Source organism: Chaetodon trifascialis, chromosome 22 (genome assembly GCF_039877785.1).
Source record: "Chaetodon trifascialis isolate fChaTrf1 chromosome 22, fChaTrf1.hap1, whole genome shotgun sequence".
NCBI classification, from domain to species: Eukaryota; Metazoa; Chordata; class Actinopteri; order Chaetodontiformes; family Chaetodontidae; genus Chaetodon; species Chaetodon trifascialis.
In genome coordinates this window covers 18,162,303-18,180,793 of record NC_092077.1, presented here as the reverse complement: position 1 = coordinate 18,180,793, position 18,491 = coordinate 18,162,303, and the positions used below count along the sequence as shown (strand labels likewise).

At 43.9% G+C, this 18,491-nt stretch overlaps 2 protein-coding genes across 3 annotated transcripts; one reads left to right on the top strand and one right to left on the bottom strand.

Annotated features, from left to right (window-relative positions):
- The first annotated feature begins 50 nt into the window (after positions 1–50).
- On the top strand, positions 51–8,416 carry gnsa (glucosamine (N-acetyl)-6-sulfatase a). The gene is made up of 14 exons (XM_070992055.1): positions 51–382; positions 1,748–1,807; positions 1,946–2,152; positions 3,003–3,068; positions 3,954–4,052; positions 4,252–4,419; positions 4,498–4,580; positions 4,858–4,976; positions 5,149–5,252; positions 5,610–5,711; positions 5,899–6,009; positions 6,085–6,195; positions 6,318–6,478; positions 6,608–8,416. The coding sequence occupies exons 1-14, from the start codon at positions 224–226 to the stop codon at positions 6,681–6,683; spliced, it is 1,626 nt and encodes a 541-aa protein (XP_070848156.1). The 5' UTR covers positions 51–223; the 3' UTR covers positions 6,684–8,416.
- Positions 8,417–8,453: 37 nt separating this feature from the next.
- Positions 8,454–15,346, bottom strand: LOC139350581 (adipocyte plasma membrane-associated protein). 2 transcript variants are annotated; one of them, XR_011603531.1, is made up of 10 exons: positions 15,243–15,346; positions 13,940–14,029; positions 13,351–13,472; positions 12,973–13,074; positions 12,365–12,517; positions 12,143–12,258; positions 11,191–11,351; positions 10,913–11,108; positions 9,565–10,180; positions 8,454–9,083 (listed from the first exon to the last, which is right to left on the bottom strand). XR_011603531.1 is itself a non-coding variant. In XM_070992056.1 (9 exons), coding segments are annotated over exons 1-9 (1,155 nt in total). In that variant the 5' UTR covers positions 15,245–15,321; the 3' UTR covers positions 9,286–9,967. The 2 variants fall into 2 exon arrangements, 1 of the variants encoding a protein (XP_070848157.1); XM_070992056.1 differs by lacking the exon at positions 8,454–9,083 and having other exon boundaries at positions 9,286–10,180; positions 15,243–15,321.
- Between the last annotated feature and the right edge of the window lie 3,145 nt (positions 15,347–18,491).

Below are 18,491 nucleotides of genomic sequence, written 5' to 3'. Positions count from 1 at the left end.
ATGTTGGCGGCGTCACGTCTTCAAATCATCTGATTCGGGCTTCCGTAGCTGAGCAGCACATGACCCGGAAATAAGGAAGTGTTGTGTCAAACAGAAACAGGGCCGACTCTGTTCCCTGTTGTTCCTCCTGAGAGGACTCACCGACAACATTTCACGCTCTCATAAGGCGCAGAGAGAAGGCAGGAGACGCACAGCTCCGGGAGTTCAGCGTTAAAGCAGCAAAATGGCCTCAAATCGCTCGTGTCCGCTTACCTTGTTGAATTGTCTCTTAATGTGCGTCACTTTGAGCTACCTGACCAGCGGGGTGTGTGCCAAATCATACCGGAGGCCAAACATTGTGTTGATCCTGACGGACGACTTGGACATCGCTATGGGGGGTCTGGTGAGTGATTGTTTTGGTGTTTTTATTGTTTTGGGGGTTTTTCAGCAGAGTCGTGACGTTGTGTTTACAGCTCTACTCTCGGGAAAAGCTGAGATCAATCGGTGTAAACTGGACATTTAGTCCAGTCTGATGAAGCTGACGGCTCATATTCGTCCTGGTTGGACACATCGTGTGTTATGTCTTGCTCCAGTTTGCTAAAGCCACCACAGTGTTGAGAAACACCCTCCCCCCTCCTGACAGCCTCTGCTGGAGACACGCAGGCCTGACCGAACTCCATTGAAAATTCAGGCAATTTAGAGGCGAAATCCACATGTAAACAGACCAAAACCAAACATGCAAAGGCTGAAACTGCTGTCAATTTCAAACACTTATCAGCTGTTTTCACGCTGGGATTAATGCCAGATATCAAACAACATGTTCTCTGATGCATTTAAAGTTGTGCTACAGTAATAATTGTTAAAAAGTACCGTATGGCCAATTTTCTCTAATTCAGCCTCTGTAATTGTGAATGTGTGCATACCTGAAGCATGAACAAAAATACTGACGGTGTTAAAATTTAGGATAGATATTTGTATCTTGTAAAACATCTCAAGAAAACTAAGCTACTATGCAGCTAGTGGTTATTTTCATTATTGATTAATCTGATTATTTTTAGGAGTAATTGATTGTTTACTCTACAAAAGGTAAGAATACAGTAAAAATGCCGCTCCCTTTTTCCCAAAAGCTCTACAGATAACTTATTTCATCCAAGAAATAGTAAGTTTACTGTTATACAAAGCTAAAGAAAAAAAATTTTACTGATTAGTTTTCTTTCAACTTGTCAGTTATTTCAGAAATATTTTCAGCTTTAATCAAAACATTTGGTATACTTTAGAATATATTTTGGATCTGTTATAATAAGCTGTGAAGGTGATGAGTTGTGTAATATATGTGATTGATTATCTGCAGAATATAATTCATATAAAATGTTGAGTCATATTCCTTCAGCAGTGGCAGTCTGAGGTTAGTTTGCTTCTTCGATATGTACTTAATTACCAGTTAAGCTGTTGAGGGATTGTCGTGCACTTTGTCCAGAAACGTGTGATCTGACTTGTATAAATGAGTCATCACGAGAAAACGCAGCATGTTGGGTACTGATGGAGTCGGCCTTCCTCGCAGAAAACAAGCTTCGTCATGGAGGCTGAGACAGATCTGATTTGTTGACTGTGAGGGGGGAAAAAGGGAGCTTGTTGCCCAATTTGAGTGTGTCTGAATGACTCAGAGAGATGAGTTAATCAGCGAATGTCAGCCGCATGATAAAACTGTTAAAGATTACTGAAAACATTCGATTGCAGTAAATTTGTCTCCTCGCTCCTCTCCCTCCAGAGTCCACTCAAGAAGACGAAAAAACTCATCGGTGATGCAGGGATATCGTTCACAAACGCAGTACGTATCAGCGACATCATTACTGTCCCTCGCTGTCACATTATGTGTCTTTAGATGTAGCCTAATGGAAACTGGTAATCAGTAAAAAAGCTCCACAAACGACACCTCTCTACATCTCAAAGCCGTCTCTCCTCTCAGTTTGTTGCCAGCCCGCTGTGCTGCCCCAGTCGAGCCAGCATCCTGACGGGGAAGTACCCCCACAACCACCACGTCATCAACAACACGTTAGAGGGAAACTGCAGCAGCAGAGCCTGGCAGAAGAGCGAGGAAGCCCACACCTTCCCCGCCCTGCTGAAGACGAGCGCCGGCTACCAGACCTTCTTCGCCGGGAAATATCTTAACCAGGTGAGAGGCGTCATGACGCCATACTTGTGTATTTCCAGCTTTTTTTATGGGCTTATACAGAGTGCAACATGTTTTCCTGCCTGGAAATTCATTAAATGAGCAGAATACTGGATAAAAAAACAATGGGTACAAGTGTTAAGATAAAAAAAAACCTATTTATCTGAAGCATGAAGGACATGACGAAGCATTTCCCTAATAGCTGAGGTATGTTTACATCTGCTAATCGCACATCAAAGCAGACTGACTTCCTGTGTTTATCAGTGTGCATTAGTTGTGTGAGCAGTGATGAAGGAAGAGCGTTAGTGCAGTTCCAATTTACAGCCAGTTACCAGGAACAGAACAGCCAATGATCATCAAACAAAGAGCGGAAAAGAAAATGAAGCGAGCCGAGCTGCGCCGCGTTTTGTGTGACGAATCTGACATTTCAGGTGATTTAGTAGTGAAAACAGTCACAAGATGAGCCGTCACGATGAAGTCCAGCTGTCAAAGCTGTTTCTAGCCTTGTGACAGGCAGATGGTCAAATGGGGAAGCGGACCGTCCTCTTGTCCCCCTCCCTCCCTGTGTCTGTGTTTCCAAACCTGTTTGACTTCTGATGCCTTCCAGTTACAGCGGGGGGGGGGGGGGGGGGTGTTTCCTGGTAAAAAGTAATTGGTGTTTAGCGCTAACTGGTAAATGCTAGCATGCTAACACGCTAAACTACGACTGTCCACATGGTAAACATGATACCTGCTGAACATCACCTTGCTATCATGCTGGTATTAGCATCTCCTGTCATCGTACCTGTGTGTGTGTGTATGTGTGTGTATAGCTCATTAATCATGGGCGCGCTCTGCTGTTTGTGTGTTTCAGTATGGCCACTCTGAGGCCGGTGGAGTGGAGCATGTTCCTCCAGGCTGGAGCTCCTGGGTCGGACTGGTAAGACTCGAACTCTCAACCTCCTTCCTGTCTGACATCACGTCCACTTTAGGACAGAATTAAAGCCTTAGGACATTAAACTGGTCCTGTCACTAAAAACCTGAACCTCTCACTGATTCAAATCCAGCTCAGCTCGTCTCAACAACTCCAAACAGTCCCACGACGCCTGAGAGAGTGTGTTGATCGGGTGTTATCTGCAGGGCGGGAAGGCTAATGTTGGCCTGATGGATTAAAGATTGTGTCGGGGGTTTTCTGCCACCCTTTAAAAACAGAAATCAAAGTCTGGGAGGGGGGTGTGGCCGTTCTCGCTGTGTATTTTTTCGACCTGAGTTCAGTCTGCTTCACATATCGCTGTGAGCTTTACGTGGTCATGTGACTGGAGGCGCTCTGCAGGAGCCAGACTCACAAATAGGCTAAAATTAGATTTTCTAGACTTTCCCGCACGTCTCTAACCAGTTTGCAGAAGTCATTACGCAGAGGTCGCGTCTGCAGCCGAGACCAGTTTATCTTCAGCAAACACAGATGTGAGACCTGGTCTCATGACCCGACGGCTTATCACAGCGCAGCTCATGCTGGTCAGTGGACACCGTGTCCAACGGCGAACGTGACGCTCAGAGAGGCCGATCTGAAAAACAGTCTGAGATCACGAATCAGCGCATGTGACGGTGATGATCTGACGTAGACAGTTTGTAACCTGCGAGCTAAAAGCAGAATTTGATTTCAGAACATTTTGTGAGCGGTGGATCAAATTATTGGCTTTTTGTGATCCGTCTCAGGTTTTCTAAGCCCCCTCAGTCCAGTGAGGACTGATCCTAACTGATGGGAGCTCGGACTGTGAGTCAGTGACACCCTCAAGTGTTTCATGAGGGCCGTTTGTGTTTGCAGGAGAAGAACTCGAAATACTACAACTACACTCTGTCAGTGAATGGAAAGGCCCAGAAACACGGAGCAGACTACAGCAAAGACTACCTGACAGACGTCCTGGTGAGACACGCTTCATCTCGTCCGCAGTCATTTTTATTTATTATTGCACAGGATTCTTGGTTTTCCTCACATTATGTCCTTTATGATGTTACATTTGCAATAAATCAATAACTTCAGGGATTATTCAGTCAATTTTAACACATAAATAAGATTAAAAGTTCAGTTTTTCATGCGTGTACCTGCTCCCCGTCTCTCTCAGGCCAACATGTCTCTGGACTTCCTCCAGTATAAGTCCAACTACCAGCCATTCTTCATGCTGGTGTCCACGCCGGCGCCCCACTCGCCATGGACGGCGGCTCCTCAGTACCAGGACAGCTTCAACAGCACCAAGGCCCCCCGAGAGCCCAACTTCAACGTCCACGGGAAGGTAGGGCTTCTGCCAGGACTGTCCTCGATCAGTCAAACTGGACGTCACCTCAAGGCTTTTCTGTCCGTCTCTCTTCAGGACAAACACTGGTTGATCAGACAGGCGAGAACCCCCATGGCCAACTCGTCCGTTCAGTTTCTGGACGATGCCTTCAGGAAACGGTCGGTCTTTGCTGCTTCTCACCTTCCTCTTGAAGTGTCTTCCTCAACTCCTCGGCTTTCTACATTTCAATCATCGTCTTCCTCATTACCACCCACTTCCTGTTATTTTTCCTCTCCTTTCTCTTCCCGCTTCCTGTTATCTTTCCTGAGGTCCTTTATCCGCTTAGAGTTTCACTTTGCTCGTTTGTTCCTTTATGTGAGGTTTGTGTTATGGTTCCTTACGTTTTGTTCAGCCTGATCTCACTGCAGGTTTCGTCTTGCTCATCCTGGCCTGCAGGTGGCGAACTTTGCTGTCAGTGGACGACCTGGTGGAGAAAATAGTGAAGAGGCTGGAGGTCAGAGGCGAGCTGGACAACACCTACGTCTTTTTTACCTCCGACAACGGCTACCACACAGGTACGAAGCCGCACACACACACACATTTTTTAATGTGCAGCTGCTGTGGAAGAAGAAACGGCAGAATAAAATATCTGCATGCAGACCAAATGGAGGTTGTGGAGACAGAAGACAGAGGGACGAATGGGGACAAAGGTTCGTATGCATGTGGTCAAATGTTTGTGTCTCTCAGGTCAGTTCTCTCTTCCGATGGATAAGAGGCAGCTCTACGAGTTTGACATCAGAGTCCCTCTCATGGTCAGAGGACCAAATATCAAGCCCAACCAGACCACCCAGGTACACACACACACACACACACACACACACACACACACACACACACACACACACACACACACACACACACACACACACACACACACACACACACACACACACACACACACACACACACACACACGTGATGTAAAACTAAATACTGAACTTGTAGTCAGATATTTATTTTCCCTCTGCATGAATTTAAATGTGAATTTAGAAAAATAAACTCTGTATCTTTACTGAATTATCATGAATCCATTGTGATGCTTCTTGTAATTTTCAGCATAAATTGTCTGAATCTGGTTAAAACTGAGATTAGCTTCAGTTTCCATGCAAGCAGAAGCTGAAGTTAAGAATCAAACATCTCGTCTTCAGATGCTGGTGGCGAACGTCGACCTCGGGCCGACCATCCTGGACATCGCCGGCCTCGACGTCAACAAGACGCAGATGGACGGCATGTCCTTCCTGCCCGTCCTGGTGAGATCACTCAGACCCAACGTCATCAGAATGATGTCATGTTACTGTTTCACCCCATGTTTTATATCACACACTGTGTTTTATCGTGTTAATGTTTAATTCCATAATATACTACATCCTGTTTGTATATTAATATTAACACTACGTGTGTGTGTGTGTGTGTGTGTGTGTGTGTGTGTGTCACCAGGAGGGCAAGGTGAACAGCAGCAGCTGGAGAACAGACATCCTGGTGGAGTACGAAGGCGAAGGCAGCAACGTGTCGGACCCCGCCTGCCCGCTGCTGGGACCCGGAGTGTCGGTACGAGATGAACCGCTGGAGGGACGAAGGTCTCTGCAGCACAGGAACTCATCATCCTCTCTCTTCTTTCTCCAGGAGTGTTTCCCAGACTGCGTGTGCGAGGACGCCTACAACAACACCTACGCCTGCGTGCGCACCGTCGCCCCCTCTGCCAACCTGCAGTACTGCGAGTTTGATGATAACGAGGTGCAGAGAAACGTCGACTTTAGCATCTTATTATTTGATCAGATTGAAGGCAGCGATCCTACTTCTGCCGCCATCTGGTGGTAGAATGGAGAATGACATTAGTGGTTGTGCGCCCCCTGCAGGTGTTTGTAGAAGTCTACAACGTGACAGCGGACCCCTACCAGCTGACCAACATCGCCAAGACCATCGACCAGGAAGTCCTGGAGAAGATGAACCATCGGCTGATGATGCTGCAGTCCTGCGCCGGACAGTCGTGTCGGACACCTGGCGTGTACGACCCGAGGTCAGTTCAGGACGGCCGCGATTTGTCGTTTCACTGAGAAACAGCAGCATGTTTCCTGCAGCAAGAAGATACTTTCTAGTACATACTGTAGTTTTTCCAGGAAACTACAACTCCTCTGTCTCTTCTCAGGTATAAATTCGACCCTCGGCAGATGTTCAGCAGCCACAGCTGGCGGCTCAGCAGACTCCGGCAGAAGATGAAATAAGACGAACGGCTGGGGAGCGAAGAGACGGAGGGAGGGAGGAGACGGAGGACGAAGGGCTGGACTGTGTGTTGCGTTCAGCCTTTCCTGCTTTGTTGCCTTGTTCTGGGGCCTCCTGAGCCAGTCGCTCTGTGGAGGGATGCAGAAGGGATCAGGTGGGGTCATGTTTTGGGAATAGATGGCCTCTCTGGGTGCAGCTTCCAGTCCGGGCTGCTGTTTAGGGAGTTTGTCAGTAGGTGTGCAGGGAAGCCAAACCATTCAGGACAGATTTAAAGTCACGAGCCGTCAATTCAAATCCTGTTTTTCTTATCTGCGTCGTCATTTTTATGAGCGTTTGCTCGCTCGGTCAAAGTGTTGTTGAGAAAATCATATCAGTGATCCAAACAGAAACGTTTCCACTCACTCGTCTAAATGCAGGTTGGTTTTTTTGGTGCGTTCAGATGGTCCTCGAGGAGAAGCTGCACTCAAACACTCAAGACTGACAGACAGAAGTGATTTCCATGATACGCCAATTCATAACTTCAAACATTCGCTGCAGCCAAGTTTTCATCCAGATATGACGAAAATGTTCACAGAACTTTCAGAAAATCAGCCAAAGAAAATCTGATTTATGGACATTTTCGTGCACGACTGTAACGTGAATACTGAGAGTTGCTAAATAAACCAGTGTATACGTCTAATCTCCTGTGATACTGTACAATAATGTAATGCTACGTGAACAGCCAATCAGCAACAACTGTGGGGTCACGTGACCAGTTGAGGACCAACTGTCTTCACCAAAATAATCCTGTTAGACCGTGAAAGTCTCTTTACCCTCTGTTGGATCAAACGGAGCGAATGTTCGGACAGAACGAGATCATACCGGAAGACGAAACAGCGCCACCTACAGGAAGTCAAACCTCATAAACAGGCAGCCCGACGGCAGGCGTCAGTGATCCCGAGAAATCAGTGCCTACCGACAGGAGAGCCTTCACATCCACAGCCAACGTTCAACCTTCAATCCGACGACTTCAACTTCACGAACACTCTCACGTCCGTAGCGTTTCACTGTAATATTAGTATTTTTCTGTTTCGTGGTTTGAACGTGAGCCGAATAAAACGAGTGATCTGATCAGTGAACGATTGAAATAAAAGAATCTATATTTGATATATTTTTCAAATCGACCTCCTTCGACCTATAAGGGAACAGATTTTCTCTCCATCAAGTTTTTATGCCATAAACTGATTCAGACTTTCACCTTTTTGTGGCTTCTGTCGCTGAAACACGAATGTTTCCACATTATCAACATCCGACCAAAGATCCCATTCGGACTTTTGATGAAGTATTGGATGCAGGACGCTGACGTTCGTGAGGTCGCTGTCGCGGTTCACCTGCATGACTTTTGTCGTTTTTGTGCTCGTTTTGGTCGTGAAGCCGACAAACTGGCCGTTAACCTGGTGGTTTTCCTCGCGCTCTGCTGCTCCTGCGCTCGCTCTTTCTCCCTCTGTCGTCAGTTTCACGTCTGACGGCGAAGCGGAGACCGCCGGACTCGACGCTCACATCGTGATTTCCTTTTCCTCTTCAAACCGATTCACCTTGTTCGATTCACTGATGCACTTTCCGATCTGTCAGAACTGTTTGTTGTTTTTTGAGCCTTTAGTTTTATTTTTCAGAGCAGTTTTTGATGATGATGATGATGATGATGATGTATTTTAGGTTTGTGTGTTTTTGTCCAAATAAAGAGATTCTCAAAATATCACAGAGGGTCCTGCTCAGTCAACTCGACACCAAACCGCATTTTAACTTTATTCTTTGGTCTGATCTCAATATAAATCATGAAACGAATAAAATAAAATGAAGGAAAACGTCAGAATTTTGAGTGAAGTTGTAACATTATCAGGATAAAGGTGGAATTTTTGGGAAAAAGTAGTTACAAATGAAGTCATGATTCAGAGTAAAGAGAACAAAGTACTAATTTTTGACTCAAAAGCAGAAATATTACAAGAATTTATTTTTTTTCTAAAATTACAACTTCATTCTAAATATTCTAACTTTGTTTTTGTAATATTATGACTTTTACAAAAGTATTTTTTACAATTTTGAATATATTTTAGCTAGTTTGTTTTCCAGAAAGTGCCACATCAATAAAGTTTTCAATTAGTTTTTAAAATGTCTCAGAAATCTGAAAAAAGACATAGAACATGTTTCAGAATTGAATTCGTGATAAATTTGAGATTTTCTTTTTGTCACATTTCAGAGATTTCTTCAGCTGCAGATAATCTGTGAAGACCTTTTTACACTCTTACCTTCACGTCTTCTCTGTGCTGAAAAGGCCTTTTTCAGTTTCTGCATCAGGAACCAGCAAAGCTTCTTCTTCAAAGCTGCTTTCAAAAGTCAAAGTTTAGTGAATTTTCACACAAAAACTGGAGAAAACAAAAACTGGAATTACTGTGAAACTAGAGCCACATCTTTACTTTAATCCATGAATCCTTCAGTTTACTAAATATCAGAAAACTGACGATTCCAGATGTCTTAAGACAACAAGAAGAAGCAGAAAATCCTTAAAGCAAAGAGCCGACTCATCGTTTCAGCTCAGGAACAAAAGACTCACTGAGATGTGCGTTTAATATAAAATATTTATTTTAAAAATCTAACTTTACAAGATGGTATTAATCGTTTTCTGTACATTTAACGTCCAGTTTTCTAAAGTTAATTTCAAATTTAAAAAGTTAGCAGGTTTTGAGAATCCAGGCTGAAACAGGACGACGTTAATTGAACTCCAGATGTTCGGTGGCTCGGAGGAAAGCAGGTGAATCCTGCAGGTGTAAAATCTGGTTCTGGTTTCAGTCCAGCTGGAGGGGCGATGGATTCTTCCTCTGCAGCAGACGTCCAGTCCGAAAAAGCTCGTGAGCCAATCTGAATTCAATTTATCGCCTCTTCATCGTTAGAGTCTGTTTCCAGGCTTTGGACTGTACACTGTCTGCAGTTAGAGTTGCATTGTGGGTAATGTAGGCACACAGTTTTAAAAATGATTAAAAAATGATATTTTTGCTTCTGCTGCATCGATTTTTACACCTTTTAAACACTTTTAAAGGAGAGAAATGCTAAAAATAAAAGTCACCATTTTTGGGACACTTTTGGTGGCTCAGCAGCCAACATCCAATCGATGCAGCGCGGCTCCAGAGGTGAACGACGACTAAAACCCTTAAAACAGTGAAATCCAGAGGCACCACAGACGTCCTCCGGCCGCTCGATCGCGTACAGAAAAACAGAAGAAGCCTACGTTTAGTTTGCAGAGTTCAGCCCGTCATCGGCTCTCCTCGCCCTCCAGGACGGGCAGGAACGGCAGGTCGGTGCTGCCCAGGTACGTCCTCCCTCGGTGCTGGAACACGTCGCTGATGGCCCACGTCAGGCGGCCTTCGGGGTCATGCAGCGTCCCCACGATCTCGCCGTCCAATCCCAGCTCCAGGACCAGAGCGTAGCGCGGCAGCAGGAGGTTGTACCAGCTCAGAGGGATCACCTGGAAACAGAACGATGGAGTCCACTGATCAATCGAGTCTTTTCACTCCCATTAATCATCTGACGACCCTGAAGATTTATCCTGTGACCCTCTGAGGGGCCAGACCCACAGGTTGGGAACCACTGGACTAATCTGAATATGAAGTAGGTCAAACTACTAATAATGTCATGTGGAACATATCAGTCACAGGAGGCGTTTTACTGCAGAACAAGTACTTCTACTTTGTATACTTCATGTATATTTAGCTGGTAATACTTGTAATGGAGTATTTTTACATCGTGGTATTAGTACTTTGTACACAAGTGAAAGATGTGAGTGTGTAAACGGTGACGAGCTTCACTCAAATCCACTTCACAGTCTGCTCACGTCGTCAGGTTAAATAAAGTTTTCTCTGTCAGCGTGACCTTAAGTGACCCCTCCCAGAGTTCACCAGGAGTTCAGACGAGTGTGTGTGTGTGTGTGTGTGTGTGTGTGTGTGTGTGTGTGTTTGTGTGTGGTCTGTCCTGTCAGATTTCACACCGTCCAGTCTCACTGCAGCCCGGAACAAAGCCGTTATTCTTCTCATTGTGAATCTCACAGCGAGGAGCAGATGCATCATGGGAAACAGATTTAGTTCTAACAACCAATAAAAAGGCCTGAAAATGATGTTTGATTATCAGGATCAGCCAATCAGCAGCAAACCGCAAAAATCTGCTGACGTGACCTGAACATGGAGGTTTGGTTCACACCGACCTTGGCCAGGAAGCGTTTGACGGCCGGGTACGGCGCAATGGCGTCCAGGAAGGGAGGCACGAGCTTCCGGAACCGCGTCGTCGTTATGCCGACCAGGAACGTCCCGTGGTCGCTGAGGCGGATGTTGTCAGGGTAACCAATCATGTTGTCCAGGACGATCTCCTTGGTGTCGGCCTTCGGGCCCTTCAGCCAAAATCTGACAACAGAGACAGTCTGAGTGTCTGATGCTGATCTTATCGCGTGTGCGTGCATGTGTGTGTGTGCGCGCGCGCGCGTACCTGAGCACACGCCCAATGCTCGTCTCCGCCAGCAGCAGGAAGTCCTCGTCCGGTGACAGGACGATGCCGTTGGGCATGTAGAGCGAGTCCAGCAGGACCTTCACGCTTCCTGTTTCTGGATCGTAGGAGAGAAGACGGCCGAGGCGGTTCAGCTCGATCACCTGAAACATCCAGCAGCTCGTCTCACCTGGTGTGTCACATGTCAGCTTTGTGTTTGATTTAGCTTAGCTTAGCATCGTTTGGTTTAACTTTTAGCTTGGCTTAGCATTGTTTGGTTTAACTCTTAGCTTAGCTTAGCATCGTTTGGTTTAACTTTTAATTTAGCTTAGCATCATTTGGTTTAACTTTTAGCTTAGCATTGTTTGGTTTAACTCTTAGCTTAGCTTAGCATTGTTTGGTTAAATTTTTAATTTAGCTTAGCATCGTTTGGTTTAACTTTTAGCTTAGCTTAGCATCATTAGTTTATATTTCCAGTTTAGTTTGTCGCAGCCTCATTTAGCTTAACTTAGCTTCATGTGGGTTGGTTTATCTTTTTAGTTTAATTTAGCTTAGCTTAGCATAGCTTTGCTCAGCTGTTAGTTGATATTTATATTTTCAGTTCAGTTTAGTTGAGTTTGGATCCGTTTAGGTTTATCATATTTAGCTTAGAATAAATATTATCAAAACAATCATATTATCATTGTTTTGTGCATTTGAAGTTAATTTCAAGAGAAGTAAATAAAATCAAAAAAGCAAATTATCATGCTCTCATTTCTGTAGTTTTCCCTGGAAACATTGTTAATTGATCCTTTTCATGGCAGCTTCTGTTAAAAGATGAGAATAATCTGATTTTTTTAGCGCGTCTCTCCTCTGTTTCGGCCTTCATGGATCCTGCCTGCATCAGCTTCCAGCCACACACGCCTGCTGCTTCCTCCACCGACACCTCGTTTACATGCTTTCACTGACGTCTCACCTCCAGTTTGACGTGTCTGCGTCCCCAGCGGCTGGACGAGTCTGTGAAATAAATGATGCCAGTCTGGGAGGAAATCTCCAGGCCGTTCAGGAAGGCAAAGGGAACGCCATCAGCACCTGAGGAGCAAAGAGGAGGAAGCTATGAGCCAGTTAGAGTCAACACACACGCACGCACGCACGCACACACGCACACACACACACACACACACACACACACACACACCCTGTGAGTTGGCCACGAGTAGGGTCTTCTCTCCAGTGTCGGGGTTCACGCTGTGCAGCCCGAAGTAAGAGTCAGCAACAATCAGCTGACGGCGGCGATCCAGACGAACGCCGTGAGGACGGCCGCACACGGGCTCGTAGTCTGTGCTGCTGCCTGCACGCACGCACACACATGCACACGCACGCACACACGAACATATGACATTAAGTGCAGTGTTATTGTAATTATTTCATCCAGTTTTCATCAGTTTTAATAAGGCAGCATCACAACAAACTTCAGATCCGTTCATGATGGAAATCAGCTGCTGGCATGTCAGAGCTCACGTCAAACGAATGAATGAAGAGACAAAAAAAAAAGATTTTTCTTCTTCTATTGTTTTATTTTTATTCCCACTGCAGGGAAACATAATTAACTGCTGGTGTTATGGATTCATTTTGCTTCCAAAGAGCTCCTGGAAGCACCAAAACACTGAGAGCAGGAGAAAAGAATCAGCAGTGAGGGGTGGAGCGGGGTGTGAAGGAAAGTGAGGAGGAGAAGAGGAAGGAAACGGCGCCCCTGAAAAAACACAGAAGAAGAAACAGACGTGTTAAAAAAAAAAAACCACAAACCGCATTCTGGTAAATTCTGTCCCATGTGTGTGATGAGGGTGAGACTGTCATCAGGACCGATCCTCCACAGCTTCCCGTCCACTGTCCCCGTGTACACGTTACCTGAAGAACATACACACACACACACACACACACACACACACACACACACACACACACACACACACACACACACACACACACACACAGTATCAATCAATAAAGGTTTGGAGATCTTTGAGTAAATAACAAGAAACATGTGAGAAAACCCACAACCGCAGCAGATAAGCTCAAGTGTCTCATGAGACCTACGGGGGCCAACAAGGGTCAGAAAACCTCCCACAAAACACCCTCAAAGGTCAGAGGTCAAAACCATCAAGTAAAACCCGGCAGGCTCACCCTCCTCATCCGCAGTGAAGGATTCTGGTCCGTGTAGTTTCCCGCTGAACAGCCGGCGGCCCCTCTGCAGTCGGGTGTTGACGGCCAGCGGCCCCTCGAGGGCCGGAGGGGGCCCCTTCAGTCTGGAGGAACACGTGTGGACTTTAACTGACAGCTGCAGTAAAACTACACAGTAATTCAGGCTGGTGTCTGAGTTTTTAGTGACTCAACAGTTTTTGGATGAAATGTCACAACGTCCTCTGAACTTCACCTCTGGCGCCATCATCAGGTCTAAATCTCAATTTATCAAACTCTTTGATTTATGAACAAACACTGAAAAGCTGTGATGTAATTTCCCATCAGCCTCAGCTGCTTCGGTTAGCAAAAGTTTGCACGCTAAAGCTAATCTGGAACAGAGATGCAGGCTAGCGTAAGTTAGCATTTAACATAAATCTCCACAAGTGGAGCCTCACAGAGCTGCTAGCATGCAGACTTTTACTTTTTTAAATGTTGTAAAGTAGTTGCTGCGTGTCCATCATTGTGTGTGTGTGTGTGTGTGTGTGTGTGTGTGTGTGTGTGTGTGTGTGTGTGTGTGTGTGTGTGCACTTACACATGTGGTTGGGGGTCTATGGGAGAAGGCAGCAGGTAAACGCCGACAGCCACAGCAAGCAGAGCCGCCAGTAACGATCTCCTACCAAACCTGACGGAGAGGAGGAGTAAACAGTTCAGTGCAGGAATGCTGACTGTCGAACACATGTTCCTGCAGAAAATCTCATACTAAATGTGCAAATGGTGTTTTTAACGCTGCTGAATTAAATCTGCACAGTCTGCAGTTAATAAGTCAACGGCGTCGTGTTGCATGGTGAAGTGAACTTTGACACGTATATGTTTCACAGTATTGTGTCACACAGGATCTATGATGTGTTACTCAAAGCTGATCCCATCAGTGCAGGAGTCTGTTGTGTAAGTGCAAACTGAAACAAACTACAAGTCAAAGTTCAAGTAAATAAGATTGAGTGTATTCGCTGTGAGTGTTTTCCTTTAGATGTAAAGGAAAGACTGGTTCTTTTGGTCAAAAAAGAGAAGCAGACAGCGGTTGACATGAGATTTGGAGGCTGTCAGACTGGAAAAAATGTGACCTTGCTCTGTTGTGACAGAGAGAAATCCCAAAGGGAAATTTGCATGACTGAAATGATGCGTTCACTGACTGAACGGATGCAAATTCTACAGCCTGGCATCATTAAACCAAAGGTTATCAGTCCAAATGTCTGATGCTTTATTTTACATACATCATCTCCATTGTTTTCCCTCATTGTTCTCTTAGTTTGAAGGTGTTTTTTTTAATGAATTGCAAATGAAGTAGCTGGTGACTCATTTCGCTCCTGCACATCTGTTGTCTTTAGAAATGCTGAATTTTGACTGCGAGGTTTGGTGGTTCAGGGCAGAAAGATTAAAAGTTTCATTATTACATGTATTACTGATTGTAATGTATTCCACAAATCCATAGATATTTAAGCCGATCATCAGGAAGCTGAACTGTTGTTGGCTATTTTAAGCTTTATGCTAACGTTAACTACGGCCCACAGCTGCGTGTCCTGACGGATTATTTTAAACTTCTTCCAAGTAACACCTGTTGACGTTAGTTTTGTTTTTTTAAAATAAGAGGTGTTTGATGAATTTGATTGATGCCGAAAAGAAGTTTGTCCCTTAACAGTTGCAAAAATACCTTTAAATGTTCTTTACTGAGACGCCGCTGCTAATTCGACAATAATTGACAGATTTCTGAACAGAGTTTGGCGACGCAGAGATCAGCTCGCGACTTCTGGCGTTCGCAGAGGTAAAAACCGCCACAGACAATCGAGGTCTGATGTTTTTTTTTCACAGGTTGAAAATGATTAAAATGTCAAACTTACATCGTTGAAGTTTGAGTCGACGTCTCTTCTTCCTGCTGGAGCAAACAGTTTTGACTGAAGAGAGCGTGTCTAACACTCAACAGAGTAAAACACACCAGATTACGTTTTATACAGGAGCTTCCGGCGAACGCCTTCAGAATAAAAGTACTAAGGTCGATTTGAACGTCTATATTTTTAAACTATTTAGGCTACAGGTGAGACATTTACAAGGAAATACATTTAGTCAAGATTTCAAGCTCAGTTTCGCAGTTGAAAGTCTGCTTTACTAAGATTTCTATTTTAAGAGACAATATTTTAACTTGACAACATTAGTGAGAGGCTTTTTGGTTCCTATGCTGCATTAAAACAACCCACCCCAAGTTTTGTGGGTGTCAGTTGCTTGATGATAATTTTATCAAATGCACAGTTTTGTTTTGTGGGACTACTTCAATTCATAATGGAAAATTTTCCCCACAAGATGTCTCTATTTATGTCCCTGAAAACATGAACAAACATGAAACAATAACCAAAACGTGCGACGCTAGGCTTTTACTTTGAAGGCAGAATTGACAGCTCACTCCTGCAGCTTTACAGATGTCACAGTTAAGTGTTTTTGTGTGAGACTTCAGGCCTGTGAGGAGGTTATTGAAATTGGGGTCAAACAGAGGACAAGAGGAGGTGCTGAACCTCATCCAGACTACAGAGAAGCCAAAGTTCCGCAGCATCACTGAACTGCTTCAACAGGAGAAATGAGGCTGTCAGAATAAATAAAGACAGGATGTGGCTGCAGATTGGAGGCTTTTTTACACAAAAACAGGATTTTGAAAACAAGTTTCATGTCACAAAGAAGTATTTTCCTCAAAATGTACAACTTTTCCTTTACAGCTCACTTTCTGGTCAAAAGTTTCAAAGAAGATCATTTGAGATTATATGTTTGATGGTTTTGGATATTTTAAATAGGATAAAAACACATTTTGAGGAAAAAAGAAACAGGAAGACAGTTTAGTCCTCTGAGGTCTGAGGTTATGTCTTCAATCATCTTGTTTTGTTTGAATAAAGATATTCAGTGTCTGATGTCTATAAAACAAAGAAAAACAGCAAATTCTCATGTTGAGTGAATTTTAGACTTCTTTGGTTAAACAAGTGATTATTAAACTATTGCAGATTAATCTTTGTTTTGACTGAGTGATCTTTCAGCTCTCATCACATACATTAAAAAACAGATGAAGCAATTTGCACAACACCTTTGCAAAGCCCGTTTAAACCAGAATAAGACAAAACGACACGACGCGTTTCAGTTTTAATTTCACCTTTAATTGCCGCAGGCCCCTCTCGTGCGAAGAAAGGCCACATTTGGTAACGATTCAAAGAGAAAACACATGATACCGACAAAAATGAACCTGTTGGCCTGCAGAGAGAACTGCGACACAAAGCAACATGCGGTGAAACCTCCGTCTGTCCTGCAGGTTTGTGTCTCTGTCCTCGTCCTGCCGCTGTCAAACTGCAGAAAGGCACTGCAGAGGTCAGAGCTTCCAGGCCTGAGCTCAAAGATCCAAATTCAACTGAAACACAGCATCTCGAGCAGGCAGATCGGTGAAACCGTCTCCGAGCTCCTCATCCGTCCTTTCCTCGATTCTGAGGACGGCAATGATTTTGTGTTTTGCAGCTCAGGCCTGAAATGAAAACCTGTGACCTTTTCATCATCAAGTGTAGAACAACAGAGGTCTTGTTTCTGAGCTCAGGTGCTAACGAGGAACAAACCCGATGAATCAAAGAGCGTCTGCTCTCTGGAGTCAGTCCCAGCTAAAACAGCATCGGTGGAAACACGGCCGGAGAGCCTCACACAGATCTTTGGCATTGAACTTTACAGCTACGGGCCGTTCAGCCTGGAGACACAGATCGCACAAAACTGAAGGAAAACCATCTGAAGAGCTTAAATTTAAGGTGATGAGCTGATGACATCACCACAAGGTCAGCCTTAAAACAAGATCTCTGAATACACAGCAGGCATCAAACATCAAGCCTTCATTCATTAACGCTGCTGGACCAAAACAAGAATGATCTACAGTACGATCAGCTCTGACAGAACTTAGAAAACACTCCAAAGATGATTTCCAAACTTGTCTGACGGACAGTTTATCTATGATAACACATGCTTTGATGTCGGACAGCCCAGCGGCGCGTACAGTTAGCATGTACGTACACCAAGAGTCAAACAGGAACACAAGATTCAACCAAAGGTTTCACAGTCGACAGCGAAATGTGAGAAAAACATACGGAAGCTCGTTGAGACAAAAAATAAAATGAGCTTGAATAACTTCTGTCACACTGCACTTCCATTTGTTAAAAAAAAAAAAAAAAAAAAAACAATGAGTGGAGCTTAACACGATCTTTCAAAATAAGATTACAGAGCATTAGATGTTAAGATAAAGTACAGAGTGTGATGGCGGCAGTTTGTAGATTAAACAGGAGGAAAAAAGAAAAATTAAAAACCCGTTTTCCCTGAATTCAAAGTTAAAGTGCCCAAAAAAAAAAAAAAATTGATACGACTCGTCTGGTATGATGAGTTTTAACAGCTAAAGTTGTTTATCAGATACACAAACAACAACAACAACATGGCTTTAAGATACACTAACTGTTTCCATGCAGACTTTCGTATCATTTTAAAATATATATATATAATACGGAAGATCAAAGGGCCAAAACAGTGTGAGCTTCACTTAAATGTTTGAAGTATCTTGGAAATATACAGCAGTAAATTTCAAGTTTCACAGATTCAGAAAATTTCTGGTCTGGATTTTGTTGTCTGGATTTTAGAAACTTGATTTTATCAGTTGAATTAATTTTTTAGACCTGAAAATGACCAATTAATTTTTTTTTTAATCACTTCAATTAAATCAACTTTAAATTACTAACTGAGAACATCAAAGACGGGAATTAAAACCATGAAAAGTGTTAAATAGTTCATTCTTTAAATTCAACATTAAGTATTTGGGGTACTCCAGTTTTTTATTATTGCACTTCCAATAAGTGTCAGTATTTGTGAGAGACGGATTAAAAAAATCATTGATCAAAAAATGGTTCTTTTAGTCTCTGCCTCCGAAAATGCTGGATGCTACATTTCCCATAATGCAACTCAACGGCGTGTTCCATTTAGAAGCCTCTTTCTTTTTTTAATCTTAAATTTCTCATCATGAAACTGAACTTCATGGATCAATGAGTGGAGTGTCCCTTCAAATATCACATCATGTATTGAGTTGCTTGTGAGAC